This window comes from Musca vetustissima, unplaced genomic scaffold (assembly GCF_032173495.1).
Source record: "Musca vetustissima isolate MV318-11 ecotype Yass unplaced genomic scaffold, APGP_CSIRO_Mvet_v1 utg91909, whole genome shotgun sequence".
In the NCBI taxonomy this organism is placed as follows: domain Eukaryota; kingdom Metazoa; phylum Arthropoda; class Insecta; order Diptera; family Muscidae; genus Musca; species Musca vetustissima.
In genome coordinates this window covers 95,348-118,717 of record NW_026872421.1, presented here as the reverse complement: position 1 = coordinate 118,717, position 23,370 = coordinate 95,348, and the positions used below count along the sequence as shown (strand labels likewise).

Genomic DNA, 23,370 nt, shown 5'->3' with positions numbered 1-23,370 from the left:
TACAATTCAATGTATGTACCTCTTGCCTTTTTTAAACTTGCCTGTGCCCTTTCTTTAAGGCAACCATTGGCGTCTTCCGATCACGGCCACGTCACGGCTTTTCTCCTCCAATGCTCTTTGAAGGCTGCCCATTTGTTCTTGGACTGGCCTAAAACCTCCTGCCAAATTGAATTTTTTCTCCAATATCTCCATCCACCTATCTCGCACCACCGGATCGCCTTTTACTTCATCGGGTGCGTCCCTCACTAGACTTTCTATAAATTCATATAGGTTCTGTACCACAGTCGTATCTAGTCGGTCGGTGCCGAGGCTCTGCCTAGCTTATCTTCATCTGTCACCGCCTTGTTTCTTGCCGCAGTCTTCTTTTTGACTCTGCATTTTGTTTTCAATTATTTTTTTGTCTAGACCGATTGTGGAGAAAATTGATGCTGAAGAATTTGCTTTAAGGTCAAGGAAATTCTCTCAGCTTGGAGGAAATCCAAATAGACAAAAAAATAATAAAATAATAATTATTTGCTGTGCATTTACACACTAATTTATTAATATAAAAAGTGCTCCGTAAGAACTAAGTATTACAATATGACTTAACCTATTTTAGACTAATGTGTAAAAGTGTGAGAGAGAGAGAGAGAGCATCTGCCATAACACATGAAGTGGACACACACGTTTTTTTATCTCACTTGTGGCAAGCACGCTACACATGCTTATCAATCTGTAGTGAAGATTACTCCCCGTAATCTCGCCCAAACATGCCACATGTGGCAATAGAAAAATCCTATCTTATCTCAAGTGGACTGTATACGAAAATAGATCCCTGTTTAACTAAATATTCTCTCTTCTACACAAGGGACCCACAGCACTATCTTCATTATTTAAAAACCATGTTCGCCACGTGAACAGATTTTGAATGTGACTACATTGCCTAAAGACTGCCTGTTGAATCTATTATGTTCTTTAACTATTTTAGCCGATTTCGTGATTGCTAGGATTTCTACTTGAAAAATTCTACAAAGTTCGATGAGTTTATATGAGTTGTGTATGACAAATTCCTCACAGTAAAAACTTGCACCAATACCTTGAACCAGTTTGTATATAAGTCACGAGTTCTTATCATGTTAAGGATACAAGCATGCCGTAAATGCGAAGTTCGGTTCGATGCCAGGAACCTAATCAAAAAGTTCATTGGAGATTTGGAATTATGTTCAAGGCAGCTTAAGGTGTACTTCTATGAGCCCGATCAATGTACGATATCCGGTTTTAATCCCCATCTCTTTCATTTGAAGTTCTTGTAAGAGTAAAGTGCTAAAAGACCTTCTTAATGCAATCCTCTTCACATTTTTTATAGCGTTATCTTATAGTCAAGTATTTTTCCGAGTAGTTTAGCTTCTATAGAGGGGTCTAAGGTCACTCTATTCAAGATGGCAGGCCGAAGTTCGCATCGATGCCTGGAACCTAACCAAAAAGTCCATTTATTGGAGATTTAGGATTATTTTCAAGGCAGTTCTTCTGAGAGCCCAGTTATCAGGAGCTATACCGATCGCTGTACGATGTCCGGTTTCAATCCCCAACTCTTTCCTTTGAAGTTATTGTATGAATAAAGTGCTAATAGAACTGTCTTAATGCGATCCTCTTCACTATTTTCCCCTTTAGTTTATGGTCAAGTATTTTCCCGAGTTGTTTAGCTTCTATAGAGGGAAATTTGAGATCTTACCATATAGGAGCTTAGTAGTATTTTTCATTGCTACTACTCCTTGGGTGTTCGGTATTAATAATGGGATATAAGTTTTAGTATGGCTTCTATACAACTTTACCGACCTCTTTTCGGTATTTAAAAGGTTTGAGTGGATTATTTTCATGGAAAATTACAATATAACCGAAGTGGGTTTAAGTTGTCATTGCGGATTCTTGATGGGCAAAAAATATGTACTTCACAGAGAATTGTCAACGTAGGTCCTTGTGTAAATAGCCCACACATAAAGGCCTCTCTCCATGTTCGTTATGTTGAAGATTCGAGTGATTTGATTTTTCGCTGTCTCAGAGGATAAAAAGAGTACTAGCAGACAATTTACAATGATAGTGTCCCCATAAAAAAATTCAGACCTATTTAAGGTATTAAGTGGAGAGTTTTACAAATTCAGTAGCTTCTTACATATTGTTATTACTAGAAACCTTTTTCTTAGTTTTCATTACAAATTTTCACATTAAATCCCAAAACGAATAAAATACTCCTTCTTCTTCCTTTGCATCGCAAACAAATGTCCATTCAGCTCATCCTTGCCATACCATATTAGGAAACCGATACGAATCGTGTTTCTTTCTTCTGCATTTAAGGTTTAACTTTGTCTATTTTTTTCGAATGCAAATTTGGTAATATCTTCAAATATCTAAAGTCATACTGGGGATGAATCTTTGTTATCTACTCAAATGGGTTCCTATACAAAAGTCAAATTGCATGCCCCTCTCTCTAAGTCTCTTTAAGCCCACAACTTATCTTGACATTTTGACAACAGCGCAAAAAAACTATGGTTAAACAAAATTTACATGACATGTTTTATACTTTTGGCCTTAACCAAGATCGTGGCTATATTCTGTGTGCAGCATTGGCGATGCAGAGAAGAGGAAGCAGATGATGTCAAAGCTACATAAATTGGGTACGGTTACATTGCTCCCCAACAAGCAGCACTAAAACGTTACGATTCCATTTTGTTGTACGAGACAAATATCAGTTAAGACGAAGGCTTTAAAGATTTATTTGCATTAATATTAAACAAATCAAATACAACACTAACAACTAATACTACTACTAATAATAATAATTGGCAAATTTGTTTTATTGACAAACTTCATTTTCAATATTAATTCAATTGTTTTCGGTGACAAATATTTTAGATTAAAATAAATTTTTTATTGAATTTGCAATGCAAAAAAAAAAACAAGAACAATTCAAGGTTAATTTGCAGTTTTTGTTGTAAGTATGTATCATAAGTAGTTTAAATATGTTGGTATGTAGGAGATAGAATTTAACTTTGGACTTGTTTTGGGCTCGTTAAAACTAATACGACATACAAATTTTGCATAGATTTGATCATTCTCTTAGCTTTATATTAATGGATCATTTTTTATACATTTCACCACACTGTGTTGTGTGCATATGTTTGTAACAGGCAAAAGGAAACGAGATAGACACATGGTTCCTTTTGAGAATATGCATAGAATCACTTTCTGAGTCGATTTATGCATGTCCGTCCGTCTGTAGATGTTAAATTGTAAACAAAGTACAGATCGCATTTATGAACCGATTTGGATGAAATTTGGCACAGCTCACTTATTTGGCCCAAGGACGAACCCTATTGATATTGGGAAAAAATCGGTTCAGATTTAGGTATAGCTCCCATATATATTTTCGTCCGATTTAAGGTAAATAATGCACCAAAGTCCCTATATATCTTTCGATTTGCACGAAATTTGGCAAGGCGTACTGAATTGAGTCTAGAATCTTGTGTGTTAAGTTCCGTGAAAATCGATTCAGATTTAGATATAGCTTCCATATATTTTTTCGTCCGATTTTAGGCAAATAGTGTACCAAAGTCCCTATATATACAACGATTTGCACGAAATTTGACATAGCGCACTGATTTGAATCCAGAATGATGAGTGGTAAGTTTCGGGAAAATCGGTACAGATTTAGTTATAGCTCCCTATACTATTTATCATAGTGTACTGAATTAATTCTAGAGCGATGTGTGTTAATTTCGTGAAAATCGGTTCAGATTTAGATATAGCTCCCCAAAGTCCCTATATATTTTTCGATTTGCACAAAATTTGGCAAATTGTGTGTTCTAAATTTCATTACTCAAGCTATAAAGGTTCACCCAAATCTTAATTTTACCAGATTTAGTATATATAAATCCAACAGAAATCTTATTTCCCAATTTCAGGATTCCACCCAAATATAACTTGTACCATATTTAGTACCAATTAGAACACATTAGTATGAATCTCCAAAACTTCCTACCCTATCTCCAAATTTCAGAATTCCAGTTTTATCGGTTCACCCAAAATTTAAATTGTACCAAATTTAGTATCCATAACCCACTCCGACTGTAACCTTATTTCCAAATATCGGTGTTTCAGCTCTATCGGTCCACCCACAACTTCCTTCATATCCCAATCCTAAACCCTAATAGTGACCTCCACTCCATATTTCAGGATTCCAACTCTATCGGTTTACCCAAAATTAAATTGTACCAAATATAGTACCATTTAGTATTTAACGTACACATAAACAATTTCCAAAACTACCTACATATCGCTATTCTACACTTCTACACTTCATCAGTGACCCTCATTTCAAATTTAAAAGTTCTAGCTCCATCGGTTCGGCAAATAAAATGGTACCACATTAAATACTTTTTAGTACTTTTCGTGCCGTTCTAGTACGAAAATGTATATGGGAGATATATATAAATCTGAACCGATTTTAATAAAACTTTACATACGCATACCGTTAAATGGGGTCTATCCTAAAAAGTGAGTCAATACTTATCATTTTTGATAAGATGATTTGGCACCCAGTGAGAACCTAAAATATCAAAATATCATGTCAAAAGCGTACTTAAGATCCCCAAATTACAGAATAATGGAGGCAACCTCGAAGCATGGATCATTATTAGAATTTTTGAGAGGAAGAATTTCTACGCAAATAAATCCAAACCAAAATCTCTCAAAAATATTGACAATGATGAAGATATGTTCCATTTATTAAAATCCATACATCCCTTCCCCACACTGTGGTACAGGGTATTATGTCTTTGTGCATATGTTTGTAACAGGCAAAAGGAATCGAGATAGTCCCAGGGTTCGTTTTGAAAAAAGGCATGGAATCTTTCTGAGTTGATTTATGCATGTCTGCCCGTCCAAGTATTTTTGTGAACAGAGTACATGTCGCATTTATGATCCGATTTGGATGAAATTTGGCACAGTTCACTTATTTAGCTCATGGACGAACCCCATTGAAATTGGATAATCGGTTCAGATTTAGATATACCTCACATATATAGTTTCATCCGATTTTATGTGAATGATGCACCAAACTCCCAATATTTGTCCGATTGGGACAAAATTCTGCACTGAGTACTAAATTAGGTCCAGACTGATGTATGTGAAGTTTTGTTAAAATCGGTTCAGATTTAGATATAGCTCCCATATATAGTTTCGTCCGATTTTTTTGTGAATGATACACCAAACTCCCAATATTTGTCCGATGACCATACTGAATTAGGTCCAGACTCCGATGCAAAATATTGAAGTTTTGTTTTGTTAAAATCAATATTTGTCCGATTTTTTGTGAATGATACACAAAACACCCAATATTTATCCAATGGAGCAAAATTTTACATAGCGAATGCAATAAAGAAAAAAATGATGTGTGATAAGGTTTGTTGAAATCGGTTCAGATTTTGATATAGGTTTTATAAATGGTGCACCTAGGGGCCTATGTTTGCTCGATTTACACGAAATTTGGCAGAGGATATTAACTGGAATATACAGTGATAACAAAGAACTAATGGTGTATGCAACGATTGCTCAATTTATATATAGGTCAAATACGTAACTTTACTATATTTCATACAAATGGTACACCTAAGAATCCAAATCTGCCCGTTTGGCATGCAATTTTTCATTGATTTCAGAATGGTAGGTGTATGGGGTTTTTCCAAATATCTATCTAGATAGCACATTTAATTTCGCCCGATTCCATCTCAATGGTCCTCCAAAGATGCTACGTCCATTCTACAGGATATTAACATCTCTTGTATGTGCCCAAAGGTGTCACGTGCGACTTTTGAACTTTCCTTTTTATACCCTTCACCACACTGTGATATAGGGTATTATGTCTTTGTCCATATGTTTGTAACAGGCAAAAGGAAACGAGATAGACACATGGTTCCTTTTGAGAATATGCATGGAATCATGCCGAGATGATGTCAATTCATTGATATCAATTTCATTGACATGAAATTATTAGGATACATAAGTAGAATATACCCAAAGTGGTGAAGGGTATCATATAGTCGGCCCAGTCCGACTTTATTACTTTCCCTACTGGTTGGTTAATATTTAGTCTTGCCTAAGCCAGAAATACATGTAGTATCCCTTGTATTAATAGAAGTAACCCATAGTGTTATAATATTCTGTATAACTCTATACCGAATATACAAAACGTTACACTTTCTAAAACATTGTAATAACCCCCTTCGTGTTTCACCTCTAAATAGTGAATCTTATATTATATATATATGTATATATATATATAAAAATGGAGCAAAGAAAATGTATACTAACGCATCAATTGAGAACGGCTGGACCGATATGACTCAAAATGGGTTTGAATTGTCGGTAATTGCAGTGAGAAGGTTTTTATGAAATAAAATTTTAAGAAAAATCCGCGAAAGTCTCGCAAAATTATTTTGAAGGAATGGCTGGACCGAATCGACTCCAAATTACTTTCAGTTGTCTGTTATTGAAGTGGAAAGGTTTCAAAGAAGGAATATTTTGAGAAAAATCCGCGAAAATGTTGCAAAATATATGTTTAAGGAAATTTTCATTTCCACACATTTTCTTCGAAGCTTTATGATTTCATCACTTCGTAGATCTTTTTGGACATATTTTAGTCGAACATTGTCAGTGTATATTCTCTTTAAGCAATTGTCAATTATGGAAAATTCTCAAAATATGTTCATTTTCTACAATCAATTGGATTGTCATTACTCTAAGGGTCGTACCTAAATTCATGCGTATGCGTACGAATTTATTCACCTCAAAAGTTAATTACATGTATTTCAATAAATATTACCCAAATACGCATTGCGTATCAAAATATAAAGTTGAAAATTTTCAACATTGACAATGCGTATTTTCGAATTTTTGTTTTTTGAAAATAGAATTCCAGTCATTGAAAAATTCGTTTTTCTATAAATGTAAATATTTTCGATCAATTAAAAAAATGTTTTTATCAATTTTCGCCGTTTTCAATTGGCACAGATGCAAATAAAGTCCTTGCGTATTTGGGTAATACGGACGTCTTACAAACCCTATAAAGGTGAGGAAGTGAGTATTTCTGATGGAGCGCAATAAATTAGGTAAGGTCCTAAAATATATACATATGTATATATATATATATATAAATGAATTGCTGTTCGTTAGTCTCGCTAAAAATCGAGAACGGATTTTTTTATCTTAGTCTTGAACTGTTCGTGGAGTTTCAGGGAAGTCTTAAAAGGTGAGAAAAAATCGGAATGTATCTAAAATGTTGCTATGCCATGGGAAATATCGAATAAGGTGGTACCATTATATGGTGATGGTATACATCAAAACATGTATTATAACAAAGAGTCTTATGATGGTATGACCCATTCGTATTGTACATGTGTCTATAAAATTACAAATACCTGAATATGTCAACTACCGACATCTAATAACATGTAAAAACGTTGTTCTTAAACCAGTAGGGACATTAATAGAGCGACTATGTTACAGAATTATGGTTGTCCATGATTTGAAAAAAAAAGTTCAAAATTAAGACACTCGGGTTGGAAAAGGGGGGTAAAAACATCAACACGCCGTATGGGCCTTTTTAATATGTTAGGCCAACTCTATGAGAAAAGTCGGTCAAAGTCTTTGCAAAACCAAAAATGGGGAGGGACCTGTATGTATGAGAGATATCAAAAATTGGTCCTAAATAGAAATGCTTCCGCAAAAATGTGTTGTACCCTTCAATATCCCGGAATGATAAATTACATCTACTACATTGGGAATGGATATATTTTACTATACTTAATATTACATTAAAAGCAATTCTGTAGAATGTTGGGGGTACCGTTAAATGGGGGCTACCCTAAAAAGTGAAGCAAACATTTAAACATTTTCAATACCAAATATCTTATGAGTAGTAGAAATTATGTGTAAATTCCAAAGTTCTATCTTAAATCGTGGAGGGTAGAAAAAGCTAACATAGTATTTGGCTACCGTTATATGGAAGTCTTCCAAATATTTTGGAAAAATTTAATTAAATCCGAAAGTCAAGTTTATGGAGGGTGTAAAAAAAACCTAAAATATCGAAAATTTTACATTAACAATATTGCTAGGCAAGACAACGTTTGCCGGTCCCGCTAGTAAAATATAAAATTTCAGAATGCCATTGCTTCCCATTCACTTAATATCATGGTACAGTATTAAAAACTGATTTATATCGTCTACAATGCATGCTTCCGACTAACCACCGTTTGCCTGTTAAACTATAATTTTCATAATATATTTTTTTTTCATAAAAAAACATTTTTATATTCGAATAAGAAAAAAACCAATAAAATTTAAGTACTTTAACATTTATTTAATGACCCGTAACAAATTTTTAAGCAAATTTTTTTGGTTATTCGGAATTGTTTAACAATGGCTTCATTAACCGCAATGCTAAATTATGGTATTACATTGAAGCTCTTTGCCAGTGGTTTATATTTAAAGGAATATTTTTTTCATATTGTTGTCGTCGTTTTTCTTATATTTTAAATAAAAATTAAATTTAATTGCTATAATATTTTTTTCAATCTAAAATCCAAAAGGGCAGCAATGGAATAAAAAATAAATCGATTTGAAAATCTTCGTTAACAATTAATCAAATTGAAAAAAAAAACAATGTTCATGACATGCAAATAGCCACTTGTCAAATGCTAAATATTCCGGTTGAAAACATCAAGTGAACCTGACCTATGCGAATATTTTCCCACGCTCAATTGCGCATTTTTTCACCTCATCGAAGAAGATTCATTCAAAAGTTATTTCCAAATGCAAAGCATTCATTCATTCATAGCTGGTATTGGCGTTGTTGGAAAAAATTTAAATATCATCTTCATTTTTTTTCTTATTGACAAGCGGACGGACTGGCTGGCGTTAATATTTATAATCACAGCTTTGGTGGCTTATCCAAACATTATTTTTGCCTGTTGTGTTATTTTTGTTATTATTGTACAAATCCGACCTTGACATCAGTAATAATTTTAGTGAAATAATTGTTGTCGGCAGCAGAAGATGAGAAGTTGAAAAAAATACAGAGTTAATTCGTTCGTCTTCAATCATAAAGAACCACCACATCGCATCTGTTAAAATTTGTGGATTTTTTTATTTGTTTCTAAATGTTAATTTAGAGAAATCGTTAATTGTGGGAGGTTGTCTAATTACCACAATAAAGAAGAAGAAGAATAGTAATTAAATTAATTTATAGCGTCTTTCAAAAAATAAAGTTATAATAATTTTATCATTGGAGGAAGCGTTGGTCTTATTTGGTAAAATAGAGATGTGCTGTTTGTATGAGTATGGGAACACCAATTAGAATTAGATAGAAGCGTCGAACTTTCCAAGACATTTTATAACGATATTTTCAACAATTTATACCACAATAGGTGTAGATTTTTAAACCCCATATTTTCAACAACTTATACCAGAATAGGCATCAATCCCACGGCGGCTGGTTCTATGTACCGGATGGACTCGGAGATGGACTCCGACCAGAGGCTGCCACCTCAACAATTACATGTACGTGTACGTCATTTTTATCTTGGGAGCGGCATTATATCCCGGAATGCCTGCTCCGAACCTTCCGAAATTAACCCCGAACCTTGGTTCTGCAGTGTTTGCAGAAACCGCATCCACCATAGATCAATATCGGTGAGATGCAATGGATGTGGAGTGGGTGCATTTTCGAGGTTGCTCTGGACTGAACAGGATCCAGGAGTACTGCGAAAGGAGTTACGTCGCTTCAAGCTGCGCTAGCACGTCTCCCAGTGTGTCTCAGGAGTCGTCGTCCGATTCATCATCTGAATCGTCATCGTCGGAGTACAAGACATCCCCTCAAAAGCAAAATGCGCAGCATTTAACACCACATATTGCTGTTCCGGGCGATTGTCTTCGCAACAAAATCAAAAACAACGTTGTGCGGAAGGACCGTAGCAGAAGCGGAGGTGGGGGACTTGCATTCTTATTACACCATTATGTCCAGTACAGACCTATCTCGCTTGAGCTAGACTCTAGTGACCCATACATGGAATGTATGGGGGTAGCAGTCAAGTGTGTAACTGCCGAGGTAGAGGTGCTCAATTTTTATATACCGACGATGAATAACTGTGCACAGCGTTACTTACCGGATATCAGTCCGCTTTTAGAAGGTAATAACCGCCTGGTACTAGGAGATTTCAATGCCCACCATGAGTTGTGGCATTCCTTCCTAGGTAATGACCAGCGGGGTACAGCGCTGGCTGAGCAAATTGATAGCTCAACATTTTGCACGGTTAATGAGGATGCCCCCATAAGAGGAGATTGCCACAGCTCGTCAGACATCATCATTGTGGCACCGGGTCTGATAAATGACGTAACCTGGCAACCCGTCATTTCACTCGGCTCAGACCACCTTCCGATCATCGTCTCCGTCAACAGACCACCAGACTTCATAACCTCTGAAAGCCGTACATTCCTGAACCATGGGAAAACTGATTGACCTGGCTTCAGAGAGTTTACCAAACACCGCTTCAGAGAGCTGCCGATTCCCTCATATCCACGGGTAGCTGAGAGGAATTTTCGGAAAATCATCGCTACTGCTACCGCTCGCTTTATACCTGCTGGTCGAATACCCGAAGTAAGACCTAACTTCCCAGCAGAAGCAACAGTATTGGCTAATGGGCGTGATGAGCTCCGTCGTACTACTCCTGATGACCTAAGGGTGCGAGAGTTTACCCTTGAAGTCAACAGATTAGTATGCGAGCACAAAAGGAAAAAGTGGCTAGACCACCTGAAGCTATGCACCATTGCCACCGGAACAAGTAAATTGTGGGCAACGGTTAAGTCAATCTCGAATCCTGGAAGGAAGGATGACAGGACGGTTATTACATTTAACGACGTAACTGTGACAGACCCGAAGAGGTGCGCGAGTTATTTTAATCGGCAATTCATAGAGCTCCCTGAGAGTGACAAGGCGAAAAGGAGTGTGCTACGTCTCATAAGGGTACTCCGATCTGAAGAGGAACCACTACAATTTACGAAGGAAGATTTTGCAGATGTCATTAATAACGCTAAGTCATCCAAAGCATTGGGCCCGGGAGAAATTTCCATGGTAATGCTTAAGCAGCTGGATAAACCCGGAGTTGAGTACATAACATCAGCCCTCAACTTGTCGTTAACCACCCACATAGTTCCTGAAGACTGAAAATTAGGCAGGAGGTCCCGTAGCGAAGACACTTGAGGCGCTACTCCTCCCATCGTTGTGAAGCAGTTTCCAAGTTGCCCAACACCAACTTGGATTCCGTAAGATGCACAGCACAACAACAGCATTACACGCCATTTCCACACATATTAGCAGAGGACTCAAACAGAACAGGCCGTGCAACCGAACAGTTATGGTGGCACTTGACCTATCGAATGCCTTCGATACCGTCAACCATGCCAAGCTTTTCGAAGATATAGAGAGGACAAATCTCCGACCGTGTTTGAAACGTTGGATAATCAACTATAAGTGTGGACGCCAGTCGTATGTGGAATTCAGAAAAAGGAAGTCTAAACCCCGTAGAGTGAAAGAGGGAGATATCACCCCAAGGAGGGGTGATATATCGGGAACTGTTCAACCTCTACCTTTCTGATATTCCACAACTAGAGATCGTAATGTATGCGGATGATTGTACGATCATGGCGTTGGGTCCCATTATTGATCATATATGTGAGAGGCTAAAATCCTACATAGCCGGTCTTGTTAATTTCTTCCATCTGAGGAATATGAAAATATCCGCCACCAAATCAACAGCCACACTGTTCACCTGAAATGAAGCTGACGACTGAAATGAAGCTACTACAGAACATAATGGTCGATGGAGAATTGATTCCGACCACCAACTACCCCAAGATACTGGGAGTAACGTTCGACAGCCTTTTCAAGTCGTCTGCGCAAGCCACTGCTTTATGCGATAAGCTGAGAAGTAGGAACAAGGTCCTCAAGTCGCTAGCCGGCAGCACTTGGGACGCTGACAAAGAAACATTGTTGACCTCTTATAAAGCAATAGGTCGGTCAGTAGTAAGCTATGCGGCGCCAGTGTGGTTCGCGAATGTTAGTGATACGCAGTGGAAGAATATCCAGACCTGCCAGAATGCTGCCCTGAGAACTGCAACAGTGTGTCTCCTCATGACTGCTGTGGATCATCTTCATGAGTAGACGAAGATCTTACCCATCCATCGTCACAATTATATGTTGTCGATGCACTACTAACTTGGGTGCTATCGTCGGGAAAATCCCTGCCATAGTCTTATAGACAGGACTCCCCCGCCCAGGCACGTCAGGAAAGATCTTTATGATCTAGAGAGAAGTCTATCAAGCAGGTCTGAATGGTATTCACACGGACGCAGTCGCTCAGGCAGTAGATCAATATCACGTGAATACCATAATTGTGGTCTCCTCATCCATCGCAGCAGAGGAGAAGCAGCTGCCAAGGCAAACACGAGTAGTCTTAGCTCAACTAAAATCAGGATGGAGCAACCGTCAATGTTTTGACAAAAACCCCATATAATGGCTCCCACCCATTTTCGGTATTTTAAATGTAATTTAAATTGGCATTTCAGCCTCTAAAATAGTACATCGTCGGCACGATCATACTTAACCTGTTGACTTCGAGGCTAAGTTTACTGGTTTTTCGGGTGTTGTACGAGTATTCCCAGTACAACATTCATAGGTTATGAAACTTATAGTGCTAATAGTGCATCACACAGAAGTAGATCCGTGGTGGATTCGGTTCAGAAAATATATACAGAAGCGAGCAAAAAAATTCACAGAAGACTTCGTGGAATATAATTCCCCTACCATAGTTGAAACACAGTATTTCTGATGGCCACTACGTTGCAAGATATCCTTGTAACCCATTGACGACAACCTATTTGTCATATTCCCTATATAAACATCACGACCGATTTAATTACATCGGGTTTAAAAACCTAAATTCAAGTCGGTATACCTATACCTGGTATAAATGTAAAAATGTTCGATCCGACCAAACATAACGCATTTTTCACTTGTTTCTATTAAATTTTAGCCAAATTTACGATTTTATTTATTACAAAAAAGGTTTAAATATTTTACAACTAAAAACAAACTAATACCACAACTAAAATAGGCTGGAATTTTTAAAAGAATACTTAGGGGAATCCATATATAAAAATTATGTTGTTTTCAATTTAGCTTTGGTTTCTCGTTGCTTCTTCAACAGCTTTATCATCATGCTAAATGAAGTTACCACTGGTACCATTATGGGTAAAAACAATGGGATATAAATGGCATATTTTTGTTCATCCGGGAAATACAACTGAGCCAAAAGACTGGCATCAAAGAATGCCTGTTCCGAAGCAATAAATGCCTTTTGAGCTAATTCCGAGGCTTTCATTAATTCATGATTGGCCAATGCTTCTTTCGATTTGATTATCAATTCATAGGCAGAGTTAATGGCTTTACCAACATCATCATTAATTACAATATAGCTGATGTTATCTAGGAGAATGGAGAAAAAAAACAATGAACATGATTAAACAAATTTCGATGGGTATTCTTTAGTTTTGTTTGGTTTTTAATTACCCAATAATTTGATTAAACTTTGCAAGGTGTTGGTGGTGGTTGTAATATGGGTTATGGCACTGCGTCTTAAATACGATTCATATTCCCATAGGCGGGGTGCTAGCTGTTCAACAGCAACAGTTTTAACACCTTCTGTGGTTACCTGTAATGAAAACAAAATTTATTATTGAAAAGCGTATGCCTAAAACTTCAAGGCCTTACCTCCACGCTAATATCCAACAACTTTTGTAATTGATGTAACATTATTTGCATAACATCATTGGTTTGAACAAAAAATTCCACTTTTTGTGCAGGATTATCATTATATGCACGACATATTTCAACGGAAGGATTGGCAATAATTATGCCACCCCATTTGGGTGATATAAATCCGTTTATATTATCTTTAGAAACTCTTTGATTTTTCATATTATAAATATAAACAGGAGCAATGTCACATGGTGTAATATAAACCACCAAATTCAAAGGAGTTTTATCGGTAATTCCTGAACCCAAATTCTTTTCAATGGCTGTAATAATGTGTGGCAATGATGACTCAGACAAGGCATAATGGCGATTCAATATGGTGTTATCACGAACTTGTCTTAAATCAGCTTCGAACGGCAGTTGATATTTCCATTGTGTGGTCAGGGTATAATTGGATATGTGAGAAACTTGATCCAAATAGGGTTTCAAGTAGGCTGCAAAATAAAATTTATTAAATTAATAACATTAGCCATTTAAAATAGTGGGAAACTTTACTTTCTACTGCCATTTGCACATGCCACTTGGCATCCATTATATCTGGCCGTGGATTCAATACCGAAACTGTTACATCATATTCCGCCTGAGGTGCTTCTGATTTCAACGAATCCACTTGTTCTTTAGCCAATATTTGTTTTACTCGGTGGGTTTGTAGAATATAGGTATTCAATACCTGCATTAATTTTTTGGAACCTGTGTACGCAAAAAAATGTACTGTTAATCATGTAATTATTGTACCTAGCGATAAGACTCACTGGCATCACTGCGTATTAATGCTGTCCTCTCATTGGTAATCAATACTTCCTCTTGCAGTTTTGGCCATTCAATAAAAGCAAAATCACCTTCGCGCAATTTAACCTCTTTTAGTATCAAAGCTTCCAAGGCAGCAGGTGTCTTCGCTGTATTGGCTTTCTCAAAGTTGTTTTTGTGTACAAACTCCAAAGACCATATGTCTGTGAAGAAAATCAAAAATATATTTTAATGCAAAATATTAATGTTATAAAATTTCGACCAAAAAAAAAACCTACCACTTTTACCATATTCCTCCTTCAGTTCATTTATCAGCAGTGTCGCTCTTTCATTCTTTACATTGAAAATACCAATTTTGATTTTAATTTTGAGCGGTTTATCACTTAACTCCATTATATCGGATGAGGGGAGTCCAACTCTAAAACAAAGAAAAAAATTAAGCAGTGAAAAAAGACCACACTAAGGCAGGGATTTAATATATGAAATAATTCCAACACACATCTACAATGAATGTGAATGTCCAACATTTCGTACAGTCTTTAGTGCATCATTGACATAAAATCGGAAGAAAATGTACATCGGAGCGGACATTTTTATACCATCCCCCACACTGTGGTTCAGGGTATTATGTCTTTGTGCATATGTTTGTAACAGGCAAAAGGAAACGAGATAGACACATGGTTCCTTTTGAGAATATGCATAGAATCACTTTCTGAGTCGAGTTATGCATGTCCGTCCGTCTGAAGATGATAAATTGTAAACATAGTACAGGTCGCATTTATGATCCGATTTGGATGAAATTTGGCACAAGTCACTTATTTGGCCCAAAGACGAACCCTATTGAAATTGGTGAAAATCGGTTCAGATTTAGATGTAGCCAAAGTCCAATTTTGCATAGAGTACTGAATTAGGTTCAGAATGAGGTGTGCTAAGTTTCCTGAAAATCGGTTCAGATTTAGATATACCTCCTATATATATTTTCGTCCGATTTTATGTAAATGGTGCACAAAAGTCCCTAAATATTATTCGATTTGCACGAAATTTGGCACAGCGTACCGAATTAAGCCTAGTATGATGTGTACTAAGTTTCGTGAAAATCGGTTCAGATTTAGATATAGCTCCCATATATATTTTCGTCCGATTTAAGGTAAATGGTGCACCAAAGTCCCTAAGTATCTTTCGATTTGCACGACATTTGACATAGAGTACTGAATTAGGTCCAGAATGATGTGTGCTAAGTTTCCTGAAAATCGGTTCAGATTTAGATATAGCTCCTACATATATTTTCGTCCGATTTAAGGTAAATGGTGCACCAAAGTCCCAATATATCTTTCGATTTGCACGAAATTTGGCATAGTGTACTGAATTGAGTCTAGAATGATGTGTGTTAAATTTCGTGAAAATCGGTTCAGATTTAGATATAGCTCTCATATATATTTTCGTCCGATTTTAGGTAAATGGTGCACCAAAGTCCCTATATATCCTTCGATTTGTACGAAATTTGGCACAGCCTACTGTATTAAGTCTAGAAATATGTGTGTTAAATTTCGCAAAAATCGATTCAGATTTCGATATAGCTCCCATATATATTTTCGTCCGATTTCATGTAAATGGTGCACCAAAGTCCCTATATATCTTTCCATTTGCACCAAATTCGGCATAACGTACTGAATTGTGTCTAGAGTGATGTCTGCTAAGTTTCGTGAAAATCGGTCCAGATTTAGATATAGATCCCAAATATATTTTCGTCCGATTTCATGTAAATGGTGCACCAAAGTCCACATATATCTTTCGACTTGCACGAAATTTGGCATAACGTACTGAATTATGTCTAGAAAGACGTGTGTTGAATTTCGTGAAAATCGGTTCAGATTTAGATATAGCTCCCATATATATTTTCGTCCGATATTATGTAAATGGTGCACCAAAGTCCCTATATATCTTTCGATTTTCACGAAATTTGTCATAGCGTACTTAACTGTGTTTAAAATGATGTGTGGCAAGTTTAGGATCGGTTCAGATTTCTATATAGCTCTCACATACTCATATATATTCGTCCGATTTTACATAAATGGCTCTCCAAACTCCTAATGTTTGTCCGATTAACACGAAATTTTGAACAATGTATCAAATTGAGACTTGAATGACGTTATTGCGTATTGTTGAAATTGGTGCAGATGCAGCCATAGCTTCCATATGTATTTCGAACGGGTGTCTGATTTAAATTAAATTGTTAACAGTGCGGCGTACTGAATACCGTGTATCAATTTTGCTATAAAACGTTTTCCATTAAGTTGTCCCATGGTATGCAGACGACTCTAAATCTGCTCGAATGAAATTAAATTTTTCACAGGTTGCAGGAAGACATGCGTATGTTCCTTCGAGGGAACATTCAAATGTAAGAATACATATGCGCAATATACCCAAAGTGGTGAAGGGTATCATATAGTCGGCCCAATCCACCTTTACAACTTTCCTTGCTGGTTCTACTTACCTATAGACTTCAGTAGTTTTCCACCACATAGGTACACCAATTATAATAACCACTGTCATAAATGCAATGGTTGCATATAAGCGAAATTTATCTGAAAATTTAAAACATTAACATATAAGTAAAATTTATGTAACACGGATAAGTTAACAATGATTATTTGTATAAAATATTCAACTAATATTAAATTCCCGAAATATAAGCTTTCATTTATAATTGATTTGTTTAACGCGCCTAATTTACTTCGGACACTATGGTTAGTAAATTCATATCGGCAATCATGAATTTCCCAATATTCATTTTAAAACAATTACAAATAAAAAAACAACTCAGATTTCTTTTCAAATCATCTTTATTCAAAAAACATATTATTGGTTCTCTTTATACAATATATATGCGCTAAACATTTGTATTTCAACAAATTTGTATATATAGTATGCTTACTATAAAAAATAGAACAGCTAATAAATTTCGTTCCATTGACAAAAAATGAAATCAGGAAAAACTCTAAATGACTTCAGTCATTCATTAGAAAAGAAATAAAACATATATATAAATCGGGCACTTCTCTCTGAGAAGATTAACATCAGCAATATATAAATTGTCCTCCAATTCAACCATACACTTTTTTCTTTATTCCTTATAACTGCAGGAAATAACAAAAACTGGTCCCCTGTCCAATGGTGTATTACGCGATACATATTTTGTAAATTTCGTTGTACCCTCACAACGATAGACGATGTTGAGAGCATTATCTACCGGTGTTATGGTTAGTAAAACCGATTCATCATCGTCATCGAAACCTTCCCCTTCCAATGAATCGGTATCACTTTCATCATCACCAGTCTGTTTTTGTCCTCCGCCTGGTTGTTCAGTGTCTGGGGACAGATATGTAATTATTGCTGCACCCTCCGAGGCATTAAGATAATATATTAAATCTAGGGTATTGTCTTCACATATAGCACCATCTCCCAAAACGGTATAGTCACCATGCGACCATCTTTGGATTTCTAAAGTAAATTGAGGATTTTTGGCATTCGGTCCCGACAAATCCAAGTCTGTATAGTCTCTTAGTAGGCTAAACATTTCAGTATTTGAAAATAAATCGATTATTTGTGTAAGCGTTTTGGTCGCAGTCTTCAAATCGAGTACTTCAAAATTTTGTGCATTAGCTGGTCCTTGGCGTGACCATTTCAGTGTTTCGTCGTTAAGTAATTCCTTTAAGGCCGCTTCAAATATTTCCCTGCGGAAAAATTCATATAGGCAAATTTCCGAATTGTCTTCTATTCTCTTTTGAATACTGCGTTTTGTTGTGGGTTTTAAGTAGACCTCATTCAACAAGAGGTCTACGGATGATGGGGGATTAACAGATATGGGAGGTTTGAATTGTAATTTTGCAAAGGGCCGTAAGGCATCGGCAATTAGATCTTCATTCGAGGCTCCATGGAACCAGCCATTTATGGTCAAGCGAGGATAATCGAACGTTGTGACTTCACCAACCTGATGAAATGATTTTGAACCAACTTTGAAAAAGGCAAATTGATTATTTTTCGGTGCAATTTTTCTTTTAACAGGAAAACTAGGCAGGCATTTCTCATCACTGGCAAATATCTCCAAACAACCTCCTTGGTCCTCTTTCCATTGTTCATTCTCCTCCCAAGGGGAGAGGTAGTAAATGAAGGCAATTTGACGATCCTTCAACAAATCGTCGTGTACCAAAAGATAATCACCGCAGGTGTACATGGAACATGATGCTGACACATAGTCCAGCTTTAAATTGGTTAACTTTTCCAACCAAGGTCTCACGGATCTGCGAAGCATTTGTAAAAAGTTGGCCAGGAATTTACACTCAATCATATTTGACAAATCAGTGCTCTGGTAGAATTCATACAGATCCATTTGTTTTCTTGACCAATGGACTTTTTTCACCATTTCCTCGACCAATAGCTTGCAGCTGTCGGTTTCTTTTAACAAATTAGGAAGCAGGCATATTTGAAAGGGGTCCGTGTATAGCTCAACGCCGGTCTTATCGTCTTTGTAGTCTTTTGTTTGTTCCGAGAACCATTGTTTTTGTAACTGCTTGGCAAACTCTTCGGATGTGTAGCAGTTGCTCAACGACAAATCAATGGTTTGTGGTCCAACTTTTTCCTGGAGCTTTGCAATTTTTACTTCAGGCTCTTCCGCCGAATGGCCGTTGGCCAGATCTGAAAAATAAAAGAACAATGAATATGATTTCATTATTAATATAGTCGAACTTCATACCTTGCTTATGCATAATTATCACGCTTAAAATCATTGTTCATTTTTTAGGTTCATATGGAAACACTTAAACTTTAAGGGGGTTATTTTTATTTGCTAAGGAACACTTCGATATTATTTGTGGTTTTACGAATACAATATCTTGAGTTATGCTCAAGCTTAACATCTCCGTATTTCGATTTAGGGATTTTACAAGAAAATAATCTAAGGCCCATCCTTATTTTTATCTTATCTATTGCACATTTCTGTTCAGAACACCTAAAGAATTAATTTCACTTACCTTCGGCTGCATCTTCCTTATTGTGCTCCAATAGTTTCTCCTCGTTTTTATTTGTCTCCATCTTGACACCGAGCTGACACTTTCAAGTTTTAATAGATTTATTCTGTTCAATTTAGATTATTTTTTCGTAGGACAATTGGCATGTGTGTGATGCCTCTGTGAAAAAATTAAAAACGTTCCACCGGCTACAAAAAGTGGGAGAAGAATAAATGGCCGATAAAGATGAAACTCAAAGTGAAAAATGTTAAATTTACGAATGAGGTGTGATGGACACCGGTTAAAAATCCTATTGTTGAGAAAGAGGAGGTATGGAGAGAAATGCCGATTAAGTTGGCGGTAATGGCAGCACTATCGATAACAACAAAAATTGAAATGATTAACTTAATACCACGTTCACACGACCCTCGAATTACTTGTCTTATACCACGTTAACAATTAGCCAAATTTTTAATATGAATAATAGTACGTTTACATTGTACGGGAATTCGTTAACCCAGTGGGTTTAAATTGCCAATTTTTGTAACACTTTTTTTCTGTTAACGACAAATGTCGATAAAAACAAAACACTTATTTCTGCTCTTCACTAGGAAACGAAAGATTCCTAGTTTCCGCCTGCCATCACTGGGAGGAGTGACACTAACCATTTCTGAAGAAGCAAAATACCTTGACACTATCCTCGACCGCAAACAAACTTGGAATAGGAATGTTGAGAAACGCTCTAAGAAAGGACTGCTGGTACTCTAATCATACAAAATCTCTATTGGTAAGAGCTGGGGATTAAAACCCGAGATCATACACTGCATGTATGTGACGATCGTTTTCCCCATGCTTACATATAGTTGCCTTGTTTGGTGGCAGGGGGTCAACAAAAAGATGTTGCTGACAAAAATAAGTTTAGTACAGCGATCGGCTTCAATTCTGATCACCGGAGCGTTAAGAAGTACGTCACAGGCAGCCTTGAAAGAAATCCTGAATCCCCATCCACTGGACATTCTGATTAAATTCCAGGCGGCAAACGGATGTCTGGAGATCGCTGAACTATGGTCACGCTAGTATCCTAAACATAACGCCAGGTTGTGACCCCTTGAGGGGAAATAGTCATATTAGTGACTATGATCCCTCTCACAGTGACTTTAATGACATCAAAGTACAGTTTCCTAGTAGGGAATCCTGGACTAGAGGCTCGTTACCTCTGCCAGGTCTGTCATTCTTTACAGACGGGTCAAAGATGGAGGAAGACACTGGTGCAAGCGTTTACTTTAGGGAATTAGAAACATATAACTCATATTTGTAGAGTTTCAAGCAGAAATCCTTGCTATCACGAAAACGGCCGATATAGTAAAATCACTGCCGCCATTACGGGACCGGTGCCTATATATGTCGATATTCAGGCAGTCAAAAGCTGTTCATGATTGCAAGTCATAGTGACATTGAAGGGAATGAGATAGCCGACGAGCCGATGAGATAGCCGGTGAGCCCGAGGGTGCTCACAGTCGTCCAATCTTTCGATTGAGAGATCTGTAAAACCTCCCATTGGCTATTTCATTGGCAAAATCCGCTTGTGCTACTGCGAGGTAGTTGGCAACAGATGGTTGAGAGAACCTGGTTGCAGAATCTCAAAATCTATCTGGTCTGAATTCTCTCGCAAAAGAATGTCTTCTCTGCTGGCATACAATAAAAGAGAGATCAAAATCATTGTGGGGATCATAACAGGTCACTGCAAGATAAGATCTGTCACTTCGAAGTGGGACTCCAGCGGAGAGGATTACTGTCGTCTATGTAATGACGAAGAAGAGCTAGAAATAATTGAACATATCCTCTGTAAATGTCCATCGCTGATTGGCAGAAGACATAAACAGTTTGGAGAATATGAAATTGATAATCTAGCCTTCTAGGCTTTGTCAAAAAGTTGACATGGCTAAAGTAACCATTTCTCCGCTCTTCTTCTCTCGCTATCTTTTCTCCTTGCTCTTCCACTCTCTCTTTTCTTCTCTTTGCAGGTAAAAAAGGATGGCGCAATTCTGCCACCACTGAACGCAATTGAGCCAATACTACTCATCAACGATGGATGAGCTCCGAGGACCAATTTAACACGTCAGAAACTGCTTGAGTGTGAGTGCTAATCAGACCTGCTCGATAAGTTTCTTGATCGTGTGGCTTCCTTTTATATCGTCGTTATTTTTATAAGGCGTGGTTTAAACTTGTTATCGATTGATTTAGATCGTTTGCTAAATACGCTTCCACGATGTTCTCGAAATCCATTATCTTAATGGCACAAAATCGATAGTATCTGTCTAATGGAGCGAACATTACGAGGTAAGCTTAACACAGATTTGGTGTTTCTAATCGTTAAGCCATGCGTTAAGCTATTTCGTTTATTGTAAATATTAATAATCACCCCTATTCCGTATGTCGTCGTCGTTGTCGACGACGTTTCTCTTTCGACATCACTTCGCATCGACATCGACATCACTTCGACACTGATTTGGTATTCTGTAACCCTCATGCGACGATGTCGACTATTTATCGATAATTTCAATAAAAACAAAAATGTTGTTGCATATTTTTGGGCAAAAATGTGTTTGTATCCTTCACCGCACTGTGGCACAGGCCATTATGTCTTGGGAAACGTGACCAAAAAGAAACGAGATAGACCCATAGTTACTTTTTAGTATATATGTACATACATAGAATTATTTTTCAGTCGATTTATGCATATCCCTCCATTCATGTATTATTTTAAACAAGTTACATGTCACCATTATGATCCGAACGGGATGAAATGTGGAAAAAATCCATCCAATTGGGATGAAATTTTATTTCCACATAGACGAGTCCTATTGACATAGGTCAAAATCGGTTTAGATTTATATATAGATCCCATATATTTTTCTTTATTTACACTTTATTTTGCATTAAGTATTGCATAGATTCTAGAATAATGTATCCTGTTCTTGTCCGGTCATGTTTTTTTTAAATAAAACAAAAAAATGTTCAAACGCTTTAGTCGTCAACAAAAACTATGACGAAGAAATCTTCGACATCGTCGTCGTCACACATTGTTACGGAATACCAAAAATGTTTCAATAGTTATCGATAAATGTCGACAACGACATAGGGAATACCAATTTGCAAAAGACGACTCTCTTCGACGTCGTTTCGTGTCGACGACGACATACAGAATAGGGGTGAATAAGTAAAAGGAAATTTAATGTATTATCCATTTACCTATGTACATGTCAATATACTCATAGTATACCTTTCTTACTGTTATGTCTAGAACAAAATATCCGTGAACAATTTTCACAAAAACAACGTTCCCCAAAGCTCATCGGCCCACAAGGGTTAAATAAAAAATGTCAATAAAAAATTGTTTAATTTTTTTTTATTACAATATATATAATTTGTTATTTGGTACATTTGGCTGAATAAAGGCACTATTCGTTACTGTGGATTAATTCCAACATACAAAAAAATGGATGCAAAATATAAAATACATAATACGTTACATACATATAATGGCATCAAGACTAGTAATTAATTAAATATATTGCAATGATAATACACATAAGAATAGCAATTATGGTTAATATATAAAATTTTTGATTATATTTTTTTGTGTTGTGGGGTACAATAATAAATAAAATAGAAAATACATTAGAACAATACATTAAAAAACAAAGTTTCTTT

General features: G+C 36.6%; 2 protein-coding genes across 2 annotated transcripts; both read right to left on the bottom strand.

The window, feature by feature from the left end:
* Window positions 1–13,247: 13,247 nt before the first annotated feature.
* Window positions 13,248–19,742, bottom strand: LOC133332367 (GPI transamidase component PIG-S). The gene is made up of 8 exons (XM_061541103.1): window positions 19,681–19,742; window positions 17,145–17,235; window positions 14,929–15,068; window positions 14,656–14,853; window positions 14,399–14,593; window positions 13,859–14,337; window positions 13,658–13,799; window positions 13,248–13,573 (listed from the first exon to the last, which is right to left on the bottom strand). Exons 1-8 carry the CDS (start codon window positions 19,739–19,741, stop codon window positions 13,248–13,250), a joined length of 1,632 nt encoding a protein of 543 aa, XP_061397087.1. The 5' UTR covers window position 19,742.
* On the bottom strand, window positions 17,773–19,416 carry LOC133331325 (prolyl 3-hydroxylase sudestada1). The gene is made up of 2 exons (XM_061540060.1): window positions 19,404–19,416; window positions 17,773–19,345 (listed from the first exon to the last, which is right to left on the bottom strand). Exons 1-2 carry the CDS (start codon window positions 19,414–19,416, stop codon window positions 17,775–17,777), a joined length of 1,584 nt encoding a protein of 527 aa, XP_061396044.1. The 3' UTR covers window positions 17,773–17,774.
* Window positions 19,743–23,370: the final 3,628 nt, after the last annotated feature.